General features: G+C 45.2%; 2 protein-coding genes across 4 annotated transcripts in view; one reads left to right on the top strand and one right to left on the bottom strand.

The window, feature by feature from the left end:
• hsf1 (heat shock transcription factor 1) overlaps positions 1 to 10,652 on the bottom strand; it is a 17,563-nt gene extending 6,911 nt beyond the window's left edge. For both annotated transcript variants that reach the window (XM_042436558.1, XM_042436559.1), the window contains exons 1-10: positions 10,234 to 10,652; positions 9,083 to 9,191; positions 8,814 to 8,950; positions 6,171 to 6,295; positions 6,005 to 6,080; positions 5,266 to 5,327; positions 2,726 to 2,804; positions 2,425 to 2,543; positions 2,162 to 2,346; positions 1,862 to 2,012 (exon numbers count right to left, since the gene is read on the bottom strand). In XM_042436558.1, the coding sequence (XP_042292492.1) occupies positions 1,862 to 2,012; positions 2,162 to 2,346; positions 2,425 to 2,543; positions 2,726 to 2,804; positions 5,266 to 5,327; positions 6,005 to 6,080; positions 6,171 to 6,295; positions 8,814 to 8,950; positions 9,083 to 9,191; positions 10,234 to 10,359 (1,169 nt within the window). In that variant the 5' untranslated portion in view covers positions 10,360 to 10,652. The remainder of the gene's footprint in view (positions 1 to 1,861; positions 2,013 to 2,161; positions 2,347 to 2,424; positions 2,544 to 2,725; positions 2,805 to 5,265; positions 5,328 to 6,004; positions 6,081 to 6,170; positions 6,296 to 8,813; positions 8,951 to 9,082; positions 9,192 to 10,233) is intronic.
• bop1 (BOP1 ribosomal biogenesis factor) lies at positions 10,326 to 24,667 on the top strand. 2 transcript variants are annotated; one of them, XM_042436556.1, is made up of 17 exons: positions 10,328 to 10,402; positions 12,423 to 12,560; positions 14,365 to 14,577; positions 14,697 to 14,783; positions 16,137 to 16,291; positions 16,372 to 16,489; positions 16,690 to 16,791; positions 16,873 to 17,085; positions 18,582 to 18,743; positions 18,824 to 18,904; positions 19,655 to 19,724; positions 19,828 to 19,960; positions 20,864 to 21,047; positions 21,159 to 21,450; positions 22,083 to 22,167; positions 22,293 to 22,400; positions 24,437 to 24,667. In XM_042436556.1, exons 2-17 carry the CDS (start codon positions 12,441 to 12,443, stop codon positions 24,588 to 24,590), a joined length of 2,277 nt encoding a protein of 758 aa, XP_042292490.1. In that variant the 5' UTR covers positions 10,328 to 10,402; positions 12,423 to 12,440; the 3' UTR covers positions 24,591 to 24,667. The 2 variants fall into 2 exon arrangements, with proteins under 2 accessions (XP_042292491.1, XP_042292490.1); XM_042436557.1 differs by lacking the exons at positions 22,293 to 22,400; positions 24,437 to 24,667 and having other exon boundaries at positions 10,326 to 10,402; positions 21,159 to 21,251; positions 21,329 to 21,450; positions 22,083 to 22,168.

The raw sequence follows: 24,667 nt of genomic DNA, 5'->3' as shown, positions 1-24,667 counted from the left end.
ACTCCTAAAGTTGGACATATAGCCAGCAGCCACAACAGCTTGAGTTCTACCACTGAGATCATTTTCAAACCAATTACAAGACTTTTCATCAAATCCAATAGATTCCACGTGTTTCAAAAGAATTTGATGGTTGACAGTATAATTATTGATTTATTGATAAATCAATAAAAAGGGCGACACCATCCTGCCTGTTATCTAATGCATCATTCAAGACTTGTGATGCTGCTGTCACAGTCATACGGCCAACTCTAAATCATGATTGATAAGATTTTAAAAGTGTTGATCTGAGAATGCCCTCACCTGATCATTTAACACTTTAGCTAGACATGATAGTTTAGGAAATTCGTCAGTAACTATGAAGTTCATTGGTCTGACCCCCTTTATGCAAAGGTAGGACGTAGTCTGTCTTCCAAATGTCAGGGATGCTTCCTGTTACTACAGTCAGATTAAAAATATAAATTAAGCAATCAACTAAAAATGGAGCTGCTAATAAAAAAAGCCTCGACTCTAACTGATCAGCCCCAGTGGACTTTTTTAGATCAATAGAACAAAGAGCATTAAAGACTTAAAGATTCGTAAAGGGCTTCAATGAAAAGAGTGTCCAAAGTGCCCAACTGTTAGAAGCAGTTAGTAGTCCCAACACTGACAGAAATGCTGGGGCAGTTGGTGGTAGGAGCTGAGGCGATTGGTGGTAGGAGTTGGGGCGGTTGGTGGTAGGAGTTGGGGCAGTTGGTGGTAGGAGCTGGGACAGTTGGTGGTAGGAGTTGGGACAGTTGGTGGTAGGAGCTGGGACAGTTGGTGGTAGGAGTTGGGACAGTTGGTGGTAGGAGTTGGGACAGTTGGTGGTAGGAGTTGGGGCCGTTGGTGGTAGGAGCTGGGGAAGTTGGTGGTAGGAGTTGGGGCAGTTGGTGGTAGGAGTTGGGGCAGTTGGTGGTAGGAGCTGGGACAGTTGGTGGTAGGAGTTGGGACAGTTGGTGGTAGGAGTTGGGACAGTTGGTGGTAGGAGTTGGGGCAGTTGGTGGTAGGAGTTGGGACAGTTGGTGGTAGGAGTTGGGACAGTTGGTGGTAGGAGTTGGGGCAGTTGGTGGTAGGAGTTGGGACAGTTGGTGGTAGGAGTTGGGACAGTTGGTGGTAGGAGTTGGGGCAGTTGGTGGTAGGAGTTGGGGCAGTTGGTAGGAGCTGGGACAGTTGGTGGTAGGAGTTGGGGCAGTTGGTGGTAGGAGTTGGGGCAGTTGGTAGGAGTTGGGGCAGTTGGTGGTAGGAGCTGGGGCGGTTGGTAGGAGTTGAGGCAGTTGGTGGTAGGAGTTGGGGCGGTTGGTGGCAGGAGCTGGGGCAGTTGGTGGTAGGGGTTGGGGCAGTTGGTGGTGGGAGTTGGGGCAGTTGGTGGTGGGAGCTGGGGCAGTTGGTGGTAGGAGCTGGGCCAGTTGGTGGTATGAGTTGGGGCAGTTGGGGCAGTTGGTGGTAGGAGTTGGGGCAGTTGGTGGTAGGAGTTGGGGCAGTTGGTAGGAGCTGGGACAGTTGGTGGTAGGAGTTGAGGCAGTTGGTGGTAGGAGTTGGGGCAGTTGGTGGTAGGAGTTGGGGCGGTTGGTGGCAGGAGCTGGGGCAGTTGGTGGTAGGGGTTGGGGCAGTTGGTGGTGGGAGTTGGGGCAGTTGGTGGTGGGAGCTGGGGCAGTTGGTGGTAGGAGCTGGGGCAGTTGGTGGTAGGAGCTGGGCCAGTTGGTGGTATGAGTTGGGGCAGTTGGGGCAGTTGGTGGTAGGAGTTGGGGCAGTTGGTGGTAGGAGTTGCTAGTAGCAGGATGGTTAATAGCATATAAATCTACCTGCATTCACCCTGACTGATGTGAAAGAGTAACAGACTTACTTGTCGATACAGGCGACGGTCTGACATTTCTGCTGAGATGTGGCGGGGATGGGGGCAGAATTCGGAGTAGGAAAGGAGGCAGGTGATTGGCTGGTTGTAGCTGGTGGGAGGGGCCCAGTGGAGGTGTGGCTCATCACAACAACAGGACTGACTGTGGAGGAGAAAGATACATCAAACTGAGAGAAGACAGTATTTGTCATCATCAACCAACCTGTCACACTAAACACACCTCTGACCACCAGGGAGTGTGTCAGCTGTTACCTGCTACAGGATTGGTTGTGGAGGTGTGTCAGCTGTTACCTGCTGCAGGATTGGTTGTGGAGGTGGTCTGGGCCGGCTGCGTCTCGTTCTCTTGCAGGATGGAGTTGATGAAGGTGGTGGGGGAGAGGGGCGTGTCTACAGATGCAGCACCGCCCTCCTGAACAGGACACACCTCCACGTCAGGACTGGAAGGCTCCTCTTTGACGTTCATCGATTGGCTCTCTCTGCAGGTAACACAGGCTGTTAGTGAGTCACATGACTGGTCACATATTTCAGTCTAGACATGTCAACTCGTTTCTCACCCTGTATCCGTCCAATCACTGACTACATCCTCCTCCGTGGGTGTGGCCACCTCTGTGATGTCAGAGATGATTGGTCCAGAGGTTACAGGGGAGTCTGCGGAGAACAGACTGGCTGCAGCCTGGAAACACAAACAGAATCATCTACAGTCTGTAATGTTTTCTACAACAGAACATCTTTGTAGAAACAATTCATCGATAAATCCAAATTAATCACCAACATTTTTGATCAATTAGTAGTTGAAGCCATTTGTTCATTTGTTGTTAAATGTCAAACAGGTGAGTGTGACACAGCCGAGGTTACCTGCATGTGCTCCAATGAAAATGGTCGGCTATATTTAGGCATGGAGTGGGCGGAGCTAGAGTCATTCAGCATCAGAGGACTGCAGACAGAGAACACGTTAACAAAACAACACACGTGATTGTTTCCTTTAAAAAGGGACATTCCACTAATTCACACAAACATCAATATACTGTCAGAGTTACACATCAGCCTTTCACAGTACACTGCGCAGTACTTAAACTCAACTTCACAGTACACTGCGCAGTACTTAAACTCAACTTCACAGTACACCGCAAAGTACTTAAACTCAACTTCACAGTACACTGCACAGTACTTATACTCAACTTCACAGTACACCGCAAAGTACTTAAACTCAACTTCACAGTACACTGCGCAGTACTTAAACTCAACTTCACAGTACACTGCGCAGTACTTAAACTCAACTTCACAGTACACTGCACAGTACTTTAACTCAACTTCACAGTACACTGCGCAGTACTTAAACTCAACTTCACAGTACACTGCACAGTACTTAAACTCAACTTCACAGTACACTGCACAGTACTTTAACTCAACTTCACAGTACACTGCACAGTACTTAAACTCAACTTCACAGTACACTGCACAGTACTTAAACTCAACTTCACAGTATACTGCACAGTACTTAAACTCAACTTCACAGTACACTGCGCAGTACTTAAACTCAACTTCACAGTACACTGCGCAGTACTTAAACTCAACTTCACAGTACACTGCGCAGTACTTAAACTCAACTTCACAGTACACTGCACAGTACTTTAACTCAACTTCACAGTACACTGCACAGTACTTAAACTCAACTTCACAGTACACTGCGCAGTACTTAAACTCAACTTCACAGTACACTGCACAGTACTTAAACTCAACTTCACAGTACACCGCAAAGTACTTAAACTCAACTTCACAGTACACTGCGCAGTACTTAAACTCAACTTCACAGTACACCGCAAAGTACTTATACTCAACTTCACAGTACACTGCGCAGTACTTAAACTCAACTTCACAGTACACTGCACAGTACTTAAACTCAACTTCACAGTACACTGCACAGTACTTAAACTCAACTTCACAGTACACCGCAAAGTACTTAAACTCAACTTCACAGTACACTGCGCAGTACTTAAACTCAACTTCACAGTACACTGCACAGTACTTATTCTCAACTTCACAGTACACCGCAAAGTACTTAAACTCAACTTCACAGTACACCGCAAAGTACTTAAACTCAACTTCACAGTACACTGCACAGTACTTATACTCAACTTCACAGTACACCGCAAAGTACTTAAACTCAACTTCACAGTACACCGCAAAGTACTTAAACTCAACTTCACAGTACACCGCAAAGTACTTATTCTCAACTTCACAGTACACTGTACAGTACTTATACTCAACTTCACAGTACACTGTACAGTACTTATACTCAACTTCACAGTACACTGTACAGTACTTATTCTCAACTTCACAGTACACTGCACAGTACTTATTCTCAACTTCACAGTACACTGTACAGTACTTATTCTCAACTTCACAGTACATTGTACAGTACTTATTCTCAACTTCACAGTACACTGCGCAGTACTTTAACTCAACTTCACAGTACACTGCGCAGTACTTAAACTCAACTTCACAGTACACCGCAAAGTACTTATACTCAACTTCACAGTACACCGCACAGTACTTATTCTCAACTTCACAGTACACTGTACAGTACTTATTCTCAACTTCACAGTACACTGTACAGTACTTATTCTCAACTTCACAGTACACCGCAAAGTACTTATACTCAACTTCACAGTACACCGCAAAGTACTTATACTCAACTTCACAGTACACCGCACAGTACTTATTCTCAACTTCACAGTACACTGTACAGTACTTATACTCAACTTCACAGTACACTGTACAGTACTTATTCTCAACTTCACAGTACACTGCACAGTACTTATACTCAACTTCACAGTACACTGTACAGTACTTATTCTCAACTTCACAGTACACTGCACAGTACTTATACTCAACTTCACAGTACACTGTACAGTACTTATTCTCAACTTCACAGTACACTGCGCAGTACTTTAACTCAACTTCACAGTACACCGCAAAGTACTTATTCTCAACTTCACAGTACACCGCAAAGTACTTATACTCAACTTCACAGTACACTGCACAGTACTTATACTCAACTTCACAGTACACTGCGCAGTACTTAAACTCAACTTCACAGTACACCGCAAAGTACTTATACTCAACTTCACAGTACACCGCAAAGTACTTATACTCAACTTCACAGTACACTGCACAGTACTTATACTCAACTTCACAGTACACTGCACAGTACTTAAACTCAACTTCACAGTACACTGCACAGTACTTATACTCAAATTCACAGTTTAAAATTTACTCTTCAATAACTGCAGCAATAAACTTAATACAGTTTATAGTAACTTTGAGGTATTTGTTGTAAGCTTGTGGTATTTGTAGTAACTGCAGTATTTATAGTAACTTTGTGGTAAACTTGCATTTTTCTCTTGACTCCCATGATCCTGTTGGACTGGACGAGAGACACCAGGAACTGGATCAACTGGAGAGAGAGAGAGAGAGAGATCATTAGTTAATGAGAAGCTAAGCTAATGAGCTAACATGCTAACAGAGTGATATGCTGTAGATCCTCTCAGCATTGTGCACTCTACTGTACTCTACTGTTCTCTTGTGGTCTTTCCAGTTCTCCCCTGTGCACTCTACTGTTCTCTGCTGTTCTCTCCAGTGTTCTCTACTGTTCTCTCCTGTGCACTCTACTGTTTTCTACTGTTCTCTCCAGTGTTCTCTACTGTTCTCTCCAGTGTTCTCTACTGTTCTCTCCTGTGCACTCTACTGTTCTCTCCAGTGTTCTCTGCTGTTCTCTCCAGTGTTCTCTACTGTTCTCTCCAGTGTTCTCTGCTGTTCTCTCCAGTGTTCTCTACTGTTCTCTCCAGTGTTCTCTACTGTTCTCTCCTGTGCACTCTACTGTTCTCTCCAGTGTTCTCTGCTGTTCTCTCCAGTGTTCTCTGCTGTTCTCTCCAGTGTTCTCTACTGTTCTCTCCAGTGTTCTCTGCTGTTCTCTCCTGTGCACTCTACTGTTCTCTGCTGTTCTCTCCAGTGTTATCTACTGTTCTCTCCTGTGCACTCTACTGTTCTCTCCAGTGTTATCTACTGTTCTCTCCAGTGTTCTCTGCTGTTCTCTCCTGTAATCTCTCCCTGCAGTGATGTCCAGATGTTTACCTTGTTGACGACCTTCTGCTGCTGTGCATGTTTCTGTCTCAGACTGGCCACTTCTCTCCACAGAGCCTCATTCTCGCTGGAACACAAACAGGGTTTATTAAAGTCTGAATGAGCACCCGCCTTCAGGTCGAGGTCTGGTCTGACCCTGTCTGTTGTGGTCTCTTACTGTTTCATGGCGAGGATTCTTGAGTCAATTGTTTCCTGTTTGCCTTTCATCAGCTGCACGTCCGTCAGAATCTTGTTCACTTCATCTGCAGAGATCTTCACTTCCTCCTGACGCACCGACGACACCTGCACCAATCACAGTCCAGACACACTGTTACCATGGAGACCAGCACACAGCACTAACATACGTGTTGACTGGTGAACATGTGTATATGTCATGCTTACTAGTGGTGTCACAGTACACAAAATTCACAGTTCGTTATGTTTTCACTACAGCAGAAAAAACAAGGAAAAGCAGAAACTTTGAAAAATGTAAACATAAAACAACGGCTCATTGGCCAAAACTATTTCTGACACAGTTCAGTTGTTGCAGTGGAAACTATTACTGACACAGTTTAGTTGCTGCAGTGGAAACTATTACTGACACAGTTTAGTTGCTGCAGTGGAAACTATTACTGACACACTTTAGTTGTTGCAGTGGAAACTATTACTGACACAGCTTAGTTGTTGCAGTGGAAACTATTACTGACAGTTTAGTTGCTGCAGTGGAAACTATTACTGACACAGTTTAGTTGCTGCAGTGGAAACTATTACTGACACAGTTTAGTTGCTGCAGTGGAAACTATTACTGACACAGTTTAGTTCAGTGGAAACTATTACTGACAGAGTTTAGTTGCTGCAGTGGAAACTATTACTGACACAGTTTAGTTGTTGCAGTGGAAACTATTACTGACACAGTTTAGTTCAGTGGAAACTATTACTGACAGTTTAGTTGCTGCAGTGGAAACTATTACTGACAGTTTAGTCGCTGCAGTGGAAACTATTACTGACACAGTTTAGTTGCTGCAGTGGAAACTATTACTGACAGTTTAGTTGCTGCAGTGGAAACTATTACTGACACAGTTTAGTTGCTGCAGTGGAAACTATTACTGACACAGTTTAGTTGTTGCAGTGGAAACTATTACTGACACACTTTAGTTGCTGCAGTGGAAACTATTACTGACACAGTTTAGTTGTTGCAGTGGAAACTATTACTGACAGTTTAGTTGCTGCAGTGGAAACTATTACTGACACAGTTTAGTCGCTGCAGTGGAAACTATTACTGACAGTTTAGTTGCTGCAGTGGAAACTATTACTGACAGTTTAGTTGCTGCAGTGGAAACTATTACTGACACAGTTTAGTTGCTGCAGTGGAAACTATTACTGACAGTTCAGTTGTTGCAGTGGAAACTATTACTGACACAGTTTAGTTGTTGCAGTGGAAACTGTTACTGACACAGTTTAGTTGCTGCAGTGGAAACTATTACTGACACAGTTTAGTTGCTGCAGTGGAAACTATTACTGACACAGATTAGTTGTTTCAGTGGAAACTATTACTGACACAGTTTAGTTGCTGCAGTGGAAACTATTACTGACACAGATTAGTTGTTTCAGTGGAAACGATTACTGACACAGTTTAGTTGTTGCAGTGGAAACTATTACTGACAGTTTAGTTGTTGCAGTGGAAACTATTACTGACACAGTTTAGTTGTTTCAGTGGAAACTATTACTGACACAGTTTAGTTGTTGCAGTGGAAACTATTACTGACACAGATTAGTTGTTTCAGTGGAAACTATTACTGACACAGTTTAGTTGTTGCAGTGGAAACTATTACTGACAGTTTAGTTGTTGCAGTGGAAACTATTACTGACACAGTTTAGTTGCTGCAGTGGAAACTATTACTGACACAGATTAGTTGTTTCAGTGGAAACTATTACTGACACAGTTTAGTTGCTGCAGTGGAAACTATTACTGACACAGATTAGTTGTTTCAGTGGAAACTATTACTGACACAGTTTAGTTGTTGCAGTGGAAAGTATTACTGACAGTTTAGTTGTTGCAGTGGAAACTATTACTGACACAGTTTAGTTGCTGCAGTGGAAACTATTACTGACAGTTTAGTTGCTGCAGTGGAAACTATTACTGACAGTTTAGTTGTTGCAGTGGAAACTATTACTGACACAGTTTAGTTGCTGCAGTGGAAACTATTACTGACACAGTTTAGTTGCTGCAGTGGAAACTATTACTGACACAGTTCAGTTGTTGCAGTGGAAACTATTACTGACACAGTTTAGTTGTTGCAGTGGAAACTATTACTGACACAGTTTAGTTGCTGCAGTGGAAACTATTACTGACACAGTTTAGTTGTTGCAGTGGAAACTATTACTGACACAGTTTAGTTGTTGCAGTGGAAACTATTACTGACAGTTTAGTTGCTGCAGTGGAAACTATTACTGACACAGTTCAGTTGTTGCAGTGGAAACTATTACTGACACAGTTTAGTTGCTGCAGTGGAAACTATTACTGACAGTTTAGTTGCTGCAGTGGAAACTATTACTGACACAGTTCAGTTGTTGCAGTGGAAACTATTACTGACACAGTTTAGTTGTTGCAGTGGAAACTATTACTGACACAGTTTAGTTGTTGCAGTGGAAACTATTACTGACACAGTTTAGTTGTTGCAGTGGAAACTATTACTGACACAGTTCAGTTGTTTCAGTGGAAACTATTACTGACACAGTTTAGTTGTTGCAGTGGAAACTATTACTGACACAGTTTAGTTGTTGCAGTGGAAACTATTACTGACAGTTTAGTTGTACGTACGTTGGTGACTTTGCGTTTGATGTTCTCCAGCAGGTGTTCTTGTCCTCTGATGAAGAACGGATGTTGGAACTCTGTGTCGTCTCTCTCTGGTTTCACCAGACCTCCCTGCTCGATGTGGACCACCTTACGGAACCCGTCTGCAGGAGAACCCACACAAATAAATAAACACACAAATACACAAATAAACAAATAAATAAACGTACAAATATGCAAACATACCAATAAACAAACAAACTGTGATGTGTTGACATGTGTGTGTTGATACTCACACATGTTTAGCTGCCGGATGAAACTCGCCATGTTGTTGTGTTTGAAGAACTTTGGTAGAACTTCTTTGGAGAATCGACCCTGATCAAACACGTGGAAGCTGGTTCCACTCTGACACACAGAACACAGTGTTACACTCGGAACTGTCCTCTGTCTCTACACATCTGTAACATTTCACTTTCTATCATCTGATATTGATCTGATACATCAGCTGATCAACTGGGATTGGGATTCACGATTCATCACAAGTGATCAATCTGTTCTGGTTTGTCTTGGCCAGCAGCTAAGTTTACAAGAATTTGACTAGATTTAATATAAGCTACAAACTAAGATAAACAGTTTAGCTACATACAGACAGCTTTGGTTTTAGCTTGCTCATAATAATCCTATCTCACCGAGAGGCTGCTGCATGTCAGCCTGCGAGGCTGCTGCATGTCAGCCTGCGAGGCTGCTGCATGTCAGCCTGCGAGGCTGCTGCATGTCAGCCTGCGAGGCTGCTGCATGTCAGCCTGCGAGGCTGCTGCATGTCAGCCTGCGAGGCTGCTTATCAGACGTGGTGATGAGATGAGCAACACTAACGCGCCCCAACGAACCGTACGGTCATCGTTTTTGTTCACCTTCTACACCTCTGACTTCTCCTCCCCCCCCCCCCCCCCCCCCCCCCCCCCCCCATGACGACACAGCACCCGGTACCCCCCCCCCCCCACTGATGGAGAAACCATAGACCAATCACTGTCATCAGCACAGACGTTATACGTGTATACATACACAGATACTGTATGTGTTTATATATTTTACAAGCAGCACCACTACACAGGTATATACACACAGATCTATTTAATTGTATCTATTAGCCCTATTTTATCTTATGTTTTATTTTTTACTTATTTTTCTGATGTATGGGTATTTATGAACATTTCTTTATATGATGTTGACAATCTTACATTCCCTCGTGCTGCTGTGTCACATTACATTCCCCCACAAGAGATCAATAAAGGTACATCTCATCTTATCTTACTTCATCTTTGGAAATGTTCGGACCGCTGAAGTTAACAGCTAAGCTAACAGCTAAGCTAACTTTATTTAAAGCTGTATCTCTCTGCGTGCTAACAGTTAGCCGTTAGCTCTCTGCTATGCTAGGCTAGGCGAGTACCGGGCTCCAGCAGATGAGCGGGTCCGTGTCCGGGTCCTCCACCAGGGTCCACAGTTTGGTGAGAAAGGCCGGGACGTTGCTGCTGCTCAGCACCGCCCCTCCCGCTCCTCCTCCGGGATACTCCATCAGCAACTCCGAATCAAACACACCCCGGGATTATTAACGGCAGGTAATCTGAGCTAACGTGCTAAAGCTAACTGTTAGCCTTCTGCTAAACCTCTCCAAACCAGCAGAGAACCGGACTGGGTCTAATCCGGATCACGGGCTGGTCGGTACTGGTCCTAGTCCGGGTCTGTGCGGGACTGTGCGGGACTGTGCGGATCCGGGTCAAACTTTCCTCCGCGACGGAAAATTTCAACAAACAAACTGCGTAGCTAGCTGTCTGTCGCGCAGTGATGACGTCGATCAAACGTAACGGGAACGTTTGGTCGCGTTCTGACGTCATCGATTTTACTCTGGATTATTTCTAATTGTGTGACGCTGTAAAGTATTTACAACATACGTCACTCTACAGTCCTCACTATGATTCACCCACTTTGGCACTTAACACTTTCACATTATTCAACACAGAAACTTCATTCAAACATCAAAACATTCAGCTCAGTTAGGACATTATTACTGTTACTTTTCTCATTTATAACCTTCATATAAAATATTCAGCATTTTTCAGCGATTTTGCTGCATTCAAATAAATGTTCAGAATTAACACATGTTCACACTTTTTCATGCATTTCACCTGTTCAACATCTTTCATATATTCAAGGTATTATTCAACTTTCAATCCCATTAAAACTTTTCAAAATATTCAACTTTGCTTGAACCTTATTTATAATTGAAGTCTATCAGAAAAACATTCAAACCCACTTGTCTTCAACGTCAGTCAATCAATCAATCAATCGATTTTTATTTATATAGCGCCAAATCACAACAAAAGTTATCTCAGGGCTGTTTCCACATAGAGCAGGTCGAGACCAAACTCTTTAATTTACAGAGACCCGACATTCCTCCATGAGCAGCACTTGGCGACAGCAGTAAGGAAAAACTCCCCTTTAACGGGTAGAAACCTCAAACAGACTCTTTAGGAAATGATAGTTGTTTTATTGTTCAGACATGAAAACAGATTAATGATTTGATTTTGAAACACACAAACAAAAAGGCATTTTTGTTCTTCCTGCTCAGAAACAGCAGATACAACATTTATAGAGGACTCGATTTTCCCTCTAAAAAGCAGAAAGTTAAATAGTGAACTAATGTATGAACCGCAGCACTCAGGAATATGAAGATGTGCTTGTTCCACACAGGAGGTGGATTAGTAAAACAATCTTTGATCAGTTATAAAGTTATTACTCAAATAAACAACCTCCGTGGTGCTGAAAGACGCACAGCAGCGGCTACTTATTCGTTATTCATAATGATAAATAAAAGCTAAATCAAGTGCTTTATATATGTGTGTCTGCAGTTTCTGACCATGAAAACTATTTACTGACACAGTTCAGTTGTTGCAGTGGACGCCTGATGCCATATATAGATAATCTGTCTCAGTATCTGAGCTCTGAAGCTCCTCGTGAAAAACAGGTGATGGTTTCTGGTTAACCTGCTACAGCACCTGTAACTTCCTGTTGTCAGTAGGTGGCGCCATGACTATGACTCAGTATTGACATGTAGATGTCAAACATGAGAAATTTGCCTTTACATTTGGGGCACGAAGGAGTCGGCCGGCAACGTAGAGTCCAGTCACTACAAAACTTCACCAGTTCTGATGTGTGTGAGTTTTCAAGCTTCCTAAGCCCCTCAAAAATGCAATGGCATACTATACTACTACTACTACTACTACTAATAATAATAATAATAATAATAATAATAATAATAATAATAATAATAATAAAAACAATCGGTTCCTCACACTGTCAGTGCCGGGGGCCCAACGCTCACTGGCCCTAACAGAATGATATAGAACAATACAGACTCTGAGTGAGTCCAGTGTCTTTAGAGATGACTTCCGGTCTGGAGTCACTGCGGAACTTTGTGAAACAACAGAATCTGTTATTAATTTCCTCCGCTGGACTCATTCAGTGCAGTTCTACTAATGACCTGCGGGCGGCAGCAACGCGCCTTTGCTGCGTCCAATCTGCCGCAAACGTCATCAGAAGAAGAACCTCCAGCTGTGACTCGTGACCTCTGACCTGCAGATACCCACGTGGTGTGTGATGGAGGAGAGCAGCAGCAGCAACATGCGGAGCGGACAGACAGAAGAAATGAAAAAGGCCCGAGAAAAGAGCGACAAGAAGAAGAAGAGGAGTAAAGAGGAGGAAGAGCAGGAGGAAGAGGTGACACACGCACACACACACGCGCACACACACTGGAGCGGGACTGGGTGAACTGGTGATGAGGAGCTGGCTGGTGAGGCTAGCTGTTAGCATGCTAACAGGAGTGTAAGAAGAGGCATGAAGCAGCTTAAAATTGTCTTTTTCTCGATGAAGATCTGAATGAACACATAAACATGCTAAAGCGAGCTAAAGACATCCCATAATATCCCGTAAACATCAGTGTTGTTTGTGGGAAAAACAACGTGCTGCAGTTACTCTTCACACCAGACTCCATTCAGAACCTGAACACATCCAGATGTTTTCTCTGGTTGAGACCAGAACCGCAGTGAAGCGGGTTTATCTCAGGACCGGTTCGGCTCTTAGAAAGTCCGCTAAGATGCGTTTTTATAAACTAACAGTGTGAATGTTGTGATCCAGCTGCTGGATGTTTAAAACGCTGAGATCCTGAATGGAGTTCTGCTCTCAAATCATTGCAAAGTTTTCTTGGAAATAGATGAATGTTGAGTGAAGTTAAAGGTCGCTGATGTTTCACCGGAAGCAACAGTGTGATTAGCAGCTAGCAGCTAGCAGCTAGCTGTGGCTAACTTTATTTACAGAAACATGTGACTCTTAGACAATAACAGAAAACAGTTAAATAAAGAAAACACAGCAGACATGACTTCACTTTCAGTCGGTTGATACTGTCACCATGGCAACAGGACAAAGGTTAAAAATAATAATAATAAAAATAAATAGAAAAATAAGGTAACAGAAAAGGTAACAGTCACATTAGAGTTCTTGGAGCTACTAACTGTATGTGTTTAATAGTTTGTAAGTTGGACTGATGATATTTTCTATCTTCAGTCACAGTTCAGACGAGAACTTTATGGAAGTAAAGTTAATAAGTTGACAATCTGAACTTTCTGGTTTTTAACGTCACATCTTCAGATTCACTGAACGTTTGGTTTCAGTGTCAAAATAATCCTCAATTAGATCATCAACTACTTAATCAAGTAGATGTTTTTAATTGTTTCTTCAGTTTTACAGAAATCTACATTAGTTATCGAAATCCACAAATCTCCAGATGAATTTGCTGGTTGATATATTGATGATATATATTATATATAATATATTGTATATTAATGATGATATATTGATTATATATAATATATTGATGATATATTGATGATATATTGTATATTACGTATAGTATAAATGGGAGAAGCCATGTTGTTTCCACTCAATGTTAGAAAAGTTCCCTCGTGGAGCATTTTTCATTTTGCTGTAGAAATAATTTCCTACATGTTTATTAGTGACTTTTAATATTCCTGTAACTCTTGCCTCTCGTCAGCTGAAGGGAAGTGGTTCTACACAAAACCTTTTAAAGGTTCCACACAAAACCTTTTAAAGGTTCTACACAAAACCTTTTAAAGGTTCCACACAAAACCTTTTAAAGGTTCCACACAAAACCTTTTAAAGGTTCCACACAAAACCTTTTAAAGGTTCCACACAAAACCTTTTAAAGGTTCTACACAAAACCTTTTAAAGGTTCCACACAAAACCTTTTAAAGGTTCTACAGCAGGCTAAAGGTTCTATAGGTTCTATAGGTTCTATACGACTCACTGACTCACACCAAACTCCTCTCACAGTCCGTCCAGTTTAAGATTAATTTGCTTTTGCTCAAACTGTGATAAACCTGTTCAGACAGTCTGACAAACGTCTCCATGGAAACCACGTCATCAGTGTGTATGTGTTAGCAGCAGGCGGAGACACTGACGTACAGGCGGCAGGTTTCTGTGTGTTCAGACTTTGATTCTTCTTCAGATCTTCAGCTTCAACAACAAATCATCTGAGGTAGAGGAGGAGGAGGATGAAGATCTGTCAGACAGCGAGGACAGCGTCTTCTCTGGGCTGGAGGATTCTGGGAGTGACAGTGAAGATGATGAAGAGGAAGAGGAGGAGGAGGGATCACATGACGACGATGACGATGATGATGATGAAGATGATGTGAAGGTGGAGCCACAGCAGACTCAGCAGGTAGCGTTTAACCTATGTGTGTCAGTCTGACAGCCGATTGGCTGGTTGTGATGCACCTGTACAACATATATGTGCTCAGTGTTCTCCTGCGGAACGTCAGCTGTTGTTTCTACCTGCAGACAGAGAAGAAGAAGAAGAAGGTGACAGAAACAGCAGAAGAAGAAAAAAAGGAAGACGAGTATGAACACGACTCATCAGACGAAGAGGTGAGATTTTATTTTCTAAAACAACTTGTTGTTCTGTTTTTAACACAGTGGTGGAACGCGTGATGTTCTATTGGGTTCTCTAATGTTCTGTGGATGTTCTCTCATCTTCTTGAATGTTTTGTGAGGTTCTATAATCTATGACGGGGTGGGTCTAATGTTCTGTCTGTTCTCTTCATTAGGTTCTAATGTTCAGCTCGGTTCTCCAGCTTCCTAGAGTGTTTTTATAATGTTCTATCAGGGCCTCAAATGTTCTGTCTGGTCTCTAAAACATTCTCTCCAGATCTGCAATCAGTTATATTCACATTACTCACAAATCTACAAACTACAAACAAAACAACAACAAACTAAAACAATCAGCGAGCAAGACAAGTCATGTACTGTTAATTGTATGAAGAACTCTTATTGTGGTAAAGACTTCCTTCCTGTGAACTGCAGCAGATTTGAGGAGGTTTGTCCCAAACTGGCCTGTGTGGTCAGATAGTAGTTTGCTGCTGAGATACACTACTTGGTCTTAAAAACACTGCGGCTTCTTGTCATTTAAGAAAAAGATCCGTAGACTGGATTGTAATCTGGTCTCTACAGGAAGCCATGACAGAGCTGATCTAGCGGCTTTGTTCTGAGCGATTTGGAGGGTTTGTTGGATCTTTCTTAGCTGCAGATGACCAACTGGACAGCTTGATGTTACAAACCTAGAACAATTCCTGGTTATGGTGATGCTCTTACCCATTTCAGTTACAATGTTCAGTCCACGCAAGTCTAGCATCCAACACAACACCAAGTAACTGTTTTAACTTGTTCTACTGGCTTTGTGATGAGCTTAGTTGAGGATTACTGACCAGCATGTCTAAGTCCAAACACCAAACATTTAGTTTTAGAAATATTCAGCACTAATTTGTTGTTTTACCCACTTGGCCGCTGCTCTGAGCTCCATGTTCAGTACGTAAGCGAGCTCTTGATAGTTTGATGCTGCACTGTACATCTAATACTGATGGGAGATCATTTGTAAATATAGAATATGAGATCCTAAGCAGCTTCCCTGAGGAACCCCACATTGTAAATCTTGCTATCAGAAAAGCAACCATTGAAGAACTCCTGGTCTCCTGGACTGGTAATCCTCCATCCAGGACAAAGCAGTAATTTAACACCATAACATTTGAGTTTTCCAAGGAACAAACAATGATCAGTAACAAATCCAGCGATCTGCTGGTTTCTGTAGCGTTCTTCATGGCCGCCAGGTGTTCCGTCTGGTTCTCATAATGTTCTCACAGGTCTCAAACATTCCTTTGGTGTTCCTGATGTTCTCTCAGGTTGTGTAATGTTCAGCTGTTTTCTAATGTTCTCCTTGTTCCCCAGGACATTAGGAACACAGTGGGGAACATTCCCATGGAGTGGTACAAAGACTTCCCTCACATTGGCTACGATCTGGATGGGAAGAAGATCTACAAGCCAATCAGAAACAAGGACGAGCTGGATGACTTCCTGGACAAAATGGAGAACCCTGACTACTGGTGAGCTGCTAGCATGATGCTAACCCCCCCATTTATTTGAACAGGGAATGCTAACAATGCTAATGGCCATCTGTTCCCAGGAGAACGGTCCACGACAAGAAGACAGGAAGTGACATCATCCTGTCAGATGAGCAGGTGGAGCTGGTTAACCGTCTGCAGCGAGGACAGTTTGGAGATGTCACCTTTAACGAGTATCAGGTACGCTCAGGTGCAGCTCTACATCTGTACACATGCTCCATAAATTCTCTGTCCAGGTTCTCAGGAGAACCTTCAAGAACCTGACGGACACCTGCTGATCGATTTTTGTTTTTGTTTCACATCAAATATTCATCACAAAACACCTGAAACTAACTCCTCTTCCTCTTCTTCTCCTTCTTCTTCCCCCTCCTCCTCCTCAGCCCTCGGTGGACTTCTTCAGTAAAGACGTGATGCTTCATCCCGTCACCAACAGACCTGCAGACAAACGCAGCTTCATCCCGTCACTGATCGAGAAGGAGAAGGTAACACAGATGCACCTGTACACCTGTCAGTCATTACCTGTTTGTCATTACCTGTCTGACTCCTCACCTGTCTGTCTCCAGGTGTCTAAACTAGTCCACGCTATAAAGATGGGATGGATCAAACCTCGGCGGGTGGAGGACGACAGTAGGGGGCGGTACTATGACCTTTGGGCCAATGAGGACTCCTCTATTTTAGCCAAGCACCGGATGCATCTGCCTGCTCCCAAAATCCCTCTACCTGGTCACCAGGAGTCCTACAACCCTCCACCTGAGTACCTGTTCACTGAAGAGGAGGTATGTGACCTGTGTAACTGACGGCGTTAACGAGCCGGTACGTGACCTGTGTAACTGACGGCGTTAACGAGTCGGTACGTGACCTGTGTAACTGAAGGCGTTAACAAGTCGGTACGTGACCTGTGTAACTGACGGCGTTAACGAGTCGGTACGTGACCTGTGTAACTGACGGCGTTAACGAGCCGGTACGTGACCTGTGTAACTGACGGCGTTAACGAGCTGGTACGTGACCTGTGTAACTGACGGCGTTAACGAGTCGGTACGTGACCTGTGTAACTGACGGCGTTAACGAGCCGGTACGTGACCTGTGTAACTGACGGCTTTAACGAGCCGGTACGTGACCTGTGTAACTGACGGCGTTAACGAGTCGGTACGTGACCTGTGTAACTGACGGCGTTAACGAGCCGGTACGTGACCTGTGTAACTGACGGGGTTAACGAGTCGGTATGTGACCTGTGTAACTGACGGTGTTAACGAGTCGGTACGTGACCTGTGTAACTGACGGCGTTAACGAGTCGGTACGTGACCTGTGTAACTGACGGCGTTAACGAGTCGGTACGTGACCTGTGTAACTGACGGCGTTAACGAGTCGGTACGTGACCTGTGTAACTGACGGCGTTAACGAGCCGGTACGTGACCTGTGTAACTGACGGGGTTAACGAGTCGGTATGTGACCTGTGTAACTGACGGCGTTAACGAGTCGGTACGTGACCTGTGTAACTGACGGCGTTAACGAGTCGGTACGTGACCTGTGTAACTGACGGCGTTAACGAGTCGGTACGTGACCTGTGTAACTGACGGCGTTAACGAGCCGGTACGTGACCTGTGTAACTGACGGCGTTAACGAGCCGGTACGTGACCTGTGTAACTGACGGCGTTAACGAGCCGGTACGTGACCTGTGTAACTGACGGGGTTAACGAGCCGGTACGTGACCTGTGTAACTGACGGCGTTAACGAGTCGGTACGTGACCTGTGTAACTGACGGGGTTAACGAGCCGGTACGTGACCTGTGTAACTGACGGCGTTAACGAGCTGGTATGTAACCTGTGTAACTGACGGGGTTAACGAGCCGGTACGTGACCTGTGTAACTGACGGGGTTAACGAGCTGGTATGTAACCTGTGTAACTGACGGGGTTAACGAGTCGGTACGTGACCTGTGTAACTGACGGGGTTAACGAGTCGGTACGTGACCTGTGTAACTGACGGGGTTAACGAGCTGGTATGTAACCTGTGTAACTGACGGGGTTAACGAGTCGGTACGTGACCTGTGTAACTGACGGCGTTAACGAGCTGGTATGTAACCTGTGTAACTGACGGTGTTAACGAGTCGGTACGTGACCTGTGTAACTGACGGGGTTAACGAGCCGGTATGTGACCTGTGTAACTGACGGCGTTAACGAGCTGGTATGTAACCTGTGTAACTGACGGGGTTATAGAATAAATAAAACTTTGAAATTAACCTGTCTGTCTCTCTCTCCACCTGTCTGTCTGCAGCGGGCTCTGTGGGAGCAGCAGGATCCATCAGACAGAAAGGTTCCATTTGTTCCACAGAGGTTCTCCAGTCTCCGTCAAGTTCCTGCATTTCCTCGTTTCATCCACGAGCGATTTGAGCGCTGCCTCGACCTTTACCTGTGTCCCCGTCAGAGGAAGATGAGGGTAACACACCAGCAGCCAATCAGAGCACAGGACTCTCTATGCAGGTAGACAGGATCATTAACCCGTCTGTCTTTCTGCAGGTAAATGTGAATCCAGAAGATCTGATTCCAAAACTTCCCAAACCCAAAGACCTGCAGCCATTTCCCACCACACAGTCTCTGGTACGTATATACACCTGTACCTGTATCTGTCTGCCTGTGTTTATCTGTGTCTACCTGTGTTTAACTGTGTCTACCTGTGTCTACCTGTGTTTACCTGTGTTTACCTGTGTTTACCTTTGTCTACCTGTGTCTACCTGTGTTTATCTGTGTCTACCTGTGTCTACCTGTGTTTACCTTTGTCTACCTGTGTCTACCTGTGTTTACCTGTGTCTACCTGTGTTTACCTTTGTCTACCTGTGTTTACCTGTGTTTACCTTTGTCTACCTGTGTTTACCTGTGTCTACCTGTGTTTACCTTTGTCTACCTGTGTCTACCTGTGTTTACCTTTGTCTACCTGTGTCTACCTGTGTTTACCTGTGTCTACCTGTGTTTACCTTTGTCTACCTGTGTTTACCTGTGTTTACCTTTGTCTACCTGTGTTTACCTGTGTCTACCTGTGTTTACCTTTGTCTACCTGTGTTTACCTTTGTCTACCTGTGTTTACCTGGTTCTGCCTTTGTCTACCTGTGTTTGCCTTTGTCTACCTGTGTTTACCTTTGTCTACCTGTGTTTACCTGGTTCTGCCTTTGTCTACCTGTGTTTGCCTTTGTCTACCTGTGTTTAACCGTGTTTACCTGTGTCTACTTGTGTCTACCTGTGTCTACCTGTGTCTACCTGTGTCTACCTGTGTTAACCTGTGTTTAACTGTGTCTACCTGTGTCTACCTGTGTTTACCTGTGTGTTCACCTGTGTGTTCACCTGTGTGTTCAGGTGTATCGGGGTCACAGCGGTCTGGTTCGGTCCATCAGTGTGTCTCCATCAGGACAGTGGCTCGCATCAGGTAACTCACCTTTCAATCAAAACATCCTCACCATGAGGGAACACCTGTTACCTGCACGTCAGGTGTGCTTATATTATGTGTGTGTTTGTGTGTGTGTGTGTAGGCAGTGATGACGGCTCCGTCAGGTTCTGGGAGGTGTGTTCGTCTCGCTGTATGAAGACAGTCCAAGTGGGCGGAGCTGTGAAGAGCGTCACCTGGAACCCCAACCCGTCTGTCTGTCTGCTGGCTGTCGCCCTGTAAGGACCCGTCTCTCTCTCTGATGACCCGTCTCTGTCTCTGATGACCGTCTCTCTCTCTGATGACCGTCTCTCTCTGATGACCTGTCTCTCTCTCTGATGACCCGTCTCTGTCTCTGATGACCGTCTCTGTCTCTGATGACCGTCTCTCTCTCTGATGACCCGTCTCTCTCTCTGATGACCCGTCTCTGTCTCTGATGACCGTCTCTCTCTCTGATGACCCGTCTCTGTCCCTGATGACCCGTCTCTGTCCCTGATGACCCGTCTCTGTCTCTGATGACCTGTTGATGACCCTTCTCTCTCTCTCTGATGACCCGTCTCTCTCTCTGATGACCCGTCTCTCTCTCTGATGACCCGTCTCTGTCCCTGATGACCCGTCTCTGTCCCTGATGACCCGTCTCTGTCTCTGATGACCTGTTGATGACCCTTCTCTGTCCCTGATGACCCGTCTCAGTCTCTGATGACCTGTCTCTCTCTCTGATGACCCGTCTCTCTCTCTGATGACCCGTCTCTCTCTCTGATGACCCGTCTCTGTCCCTGATGACCCGTCTCTGTTCCTGATGACCCGTCTCTGTCCCTGATGACCCGTCTCTGTCTCTGATGACCTGTTGATGACCCTTCTCTCTCTCTGATGACCTGTCTCTCTCTCTGATGACCCGTCTCTCTCTCTGATGACCTGTCTCTCTCTCTGATGACCCGTCTCTCTCTCTGATAACCCGTCTCTGTCTCTGATGACCCGTCTCTGTCTCTGATGACCCGTCTCTGTCTCTGATGACCCGTCTCTGTCTCTGATGACCCGTCTCTCTCTCTGATGACCCGTCTCTGTCTCTGATGACCCATCTCTCTCTCTGATGACCCGTCTCTATCTCTGATGACCTGTCTCTCTCTCTCTCTGTCCTGCAGGAACTCTGTGGTGTTGATCCTGTCTCCCTCTCTAGCAGACAAACAGGTAGTCTCAGCGTCAGAGCGTCTTCTGGTTGGTCAGCAGGAAGCAGAGTCTACAGAGGGGGAGGGGCCGGTCACCTGGAGCGAGGCTGAAGGGGAGGAACTTAATCAGGGGATACGCCTGAAAATACATCATCCCAAAGTGAGATCAAAAACACGATTGATTGATTATAGACATATGATCAGTGACAGACTGATCAATTAACTGGTCAGTCATTGAACTACACTAACTGATCTGTCTTGATCCCCTCAGGCTGTCCACCAGGTGGAGTGGCATGCTAAAGGTGACTACTTGGCGTCCGTAATGCCGGATCACTCGAGCCACCTGCAGGTGTTCATCCACCAGGTGAGCAAGAGGCGGAGCCAGAACCCCTTCAGGAAGAACAAAGGTCTAGTTCAGTGCGTATCCTTCCACCCCATCAGGCCCTACTTCTTTGTGGCGACGCAGCGCTCTGTCCGGATCTACAATCTGGTGAAGCAGGAGATGACCAAGAAGCTCCAGGCCAACTCCAAGTGGATCTCCAGCATGGCCATCCACCCCGGAGGTGACCAAAGTGACATAACACCGAACTGACCGTAACACCGAACTGACCGTAACACCGAACTGACGTAACACGAACTGACCGTAACACCGAACTGACCGTAACACCGAACTGACCGTAACACGAACTGACCGTTACACCGAACTGACCGTTATACCGAACTGACCATAACACCGAACTGACGTAACACCGAACTGACCGTAACACGAACTGACCGTAACACCGAACTGACGGTAACACCGAACTGACGTAACACCGAACTGACCGTTATACCGAACTGACGTAACACCGAACTGACCGTTATACCGAACTGACCGTAACACCGAACTGACCGTAACACCGAACTGACGTAACACCGAACTGACCGTAACACCGAACTGACCGTAACACGAACTGACCGTAACACCGAACTGACGTAACACCGAACTGACCGTAACACCGAACTGACCGTAACACCGAACTGACCGTTATACCGAACTGACCGTAACACCGAACTGACCGTTATACCGAACTGACCGTAACACCGAACTGACCGTAACACCGAACTGACGTAACACCGAACTGACCGTTACATCAAACCAACATCTCTGCGAAGGTTTGGAGCTTCTGTCTCACCCGTCTCTCTCTCTGTGCAGGTGATCATGTGATCTGTGGGAGTTACGACTGTAGGCTGAGCTGGTTCGACCTTGACCTCTCAACCAAACCTTACAAGATGTTACGGTATGTACCTGTCAATCAAATATCACAGAGCACTTTGGTATTGATTATTGATGCGATATTGATTGTTCTGACCGTCTGTAGTTCTATTGATCATATTGATGGTATTGATCACCCCCTTTCTGCAGACACCATAAGAAAGCAGTGAGGGGCGTGGCTTATCACAGACTATACCCGCTGTTCGCTTCAGCTTCCGACGACGGATCTGTGATCGTTTGTCACGGGACCGTTTACAAGTAACTCACACACACACACACACACACACACACACACACACACACAATGTAACAGTTTGATTCAGCAGACGCTTTTATCCACAGCGACGTTCATCTCAGAGCTGATGCAACACAAGCAGGATCTATTCAGGAGTAAACAATGTGAGGAAGTGCCGTAATGTTAAGTTCAGGTCCGATGGAACGTCGGTACTAACAGGCAGTGCATCGACTGCATAGAGCAGATCATAGTTATTGCATTTATTTTGTTAATTTTTTATTTTATAAGTCCATCAGGTGAGAGGTGTTTGTGAAAGAGCTGGTCTTTAGTCTTTTCTTAAAGATTGAAAGGGACTCTGTGGATCGAACAGAGTTTGGTAACTCGTTCCACCACCGGGGAACTACAGAGGAGAAGAGTCCAGCTGGTGACTTAGGGCCCTGTTGTGGTACCCGGCGCTTGTGAGAAAATCGGTGGCGGACCCCAGGAAATTTAGCGAGTGGATACTGGGATAGAGGTATGGATGGGGCGGCGGTACAATTTCAATGAAGCCCCATGTGACGTAAGAAGGGGCATCAAATCTGAATGGCTTGTTGAATCACAAGAGTACAGAGCAAACCAGCCCCCAGCAGCCTGACTGGGTGGTTAGTAGGCACATCAGAGACCCAAATACATACACACAAGCACTGAAAAAGGTGAGTTTTTCATAATATGGCCCCTTTAATGACTGTGTGCTCAGGTATCTGTGATAGGAAGGGCGCAGGAGTGAAACCGGTCTGTAGTTTTCATCCTGGGTCGGGTTGAGTGTAGGGACGCCACAGTGAGGAAATTTTCCCACCGACTAATAAACTCGTGACAACACCTGTGTTACCTTTTACAAAATAAGATAATCATCAATGACGCTCATCCATAGAGCGCTTACTTTGATCTTTAACATTAGACTTTTAGTTTAGCTCTTCCCTGATTTCAGAGTTAGTGACGGCGGGCTTCAGGCTGCTGCCAGCCGGTCGTCCTCCCCGTACAGCCGGACCGCCGCTTAGAACCAGAACCGGACCAACTCACCTGCCGTCCGGACAGAGAGACACTGAGAGCAGCTGAGCAGGCAGAGAGAGCGGGAGAGTTGCTGCGAAAACGAGCACCGAGACCCGGAGAGACATGAGAGCAGCTAACAGCTAACAGCTAACAGCTAACAGCTAACAGCTAACAGCTAACAGCTAACAGCTAACAGCTAACAGCTAACAGCTAACAGCTAACAGCTAACAGCTAACAGCTGGCGTTACGCTTGTTTACAGCAGCGAGACGGAGAACAGACGTCTCACTCTGATACTTTTTGCTGCTGCTGCTGCAGACACTCCCGGAGCAGTTTATAATTGTAGCGTCCGTTGTCCGACTAAGTATTGATAACACACTCAATACTTTAAAGATTTTTTCACTTGATGAACGTGGGCGCTGATTCATGAAAATGAAATAAATGGGTTTGTCTCTATAGAAAAAAGCAAACTATGGTGATGTAATCGACGTCCCAACACCGTGTAACATCGACCACCGTGGAAAGACTAGTTGAGTGCAGGTTTCTGGAGCAGCAGGGTGACTCGAGCTCGCTGAAATGCGGCGGGAAAACAGCTGTTGTAAGTGAGGAGTTGATGATGTGTGTGACTGCGGGGTTTAGTGCGGGAGAAACGGTCTGTAGAAGGATGGAGACTTCCTCCTCGGTCAGAGGGGAGCATGAGGAGAGTGAGACCTGCTCGCTGGCAGCTGCAGACTGGGTCGGTCAGTTTCAGAGAACTGGTTACTGATGGCAGAGACCTTACCAGTAAAGAACGAGGTGAACATGTGAGCAGAGTGCAGGGAGGAGGAGGATTAGAACATTTCCAGAGTGTCTGTGGCTCCACAGATCTGGTTCTTAGTTTTTAAACTGGAGCAGAATGATGCTGCTAGAAGACCTGATAGTCCCTGAGGTTTACACCATTATCACAAACACACACACACACACACACACACATATACACACACACTCACTGATACAGACACTAACCTGTCTGTCTGTCTGTCTGTCTCTCAGTGACCTGCTGCAGAACCCGCTGATTGTTCCGGTGAAGGTTCTTAAAGGTCATGTGACGACTCATGACCTTGGCGTTCTGGATGTGACCTTTCACCCCACACAGCCATGGATCTTCTCGTCGGGAGCTGACGCCACCATCCGCCTCTTCACCTAGCAACCTGTCAGCCATCCGGTTGCTAGGAAACCAGCTGATGTCTGTGTGTGTTTTTAATTAAACTGAACGTTTCTCAA

Source organism: Thunnus maccoyii, chromosome 15 (assembly GCF_910596095.1).
Source record: "Thunnus maccoyii chromosome 15, fThuMac1.1, whole genome shotgun sequence".
Classification (NCBI taxonomy): domain Eukaryota; kingdom Metazoa; phylum Chordata; class Actinopteri; order Scombriformes; family Scombridae; genus Thunnus; species Thunnus maccoyii.
Note: the sequence above shows the minus strand (reverse complement) of the source record. Positions and strands in the feature narration are given on the sequence as shown.

Coding starts and splice junctions, on each gene's coding strand:
- bop1 (XM_042436556.1), top strand. CDS start 12,441: ATGGAGGAGAGCAGCAGCAGCAACATGCGGAGCGGACAGACAGAAGAA. Junction 12,561..14,364: donor AGGAAGAGCAGGAGGAAGAG/GTGACACACGCA, acceptor ATTCTTCTTCAG/ATCTTCAGCTTCAACAACAA. Junction 14,784..16,136: donor ACGACTCATCAGACGAAGAG/GTGAGATTTTAT, acceptor CTTGTTCCCCAG/GACATTAGGAACACAGTGGG.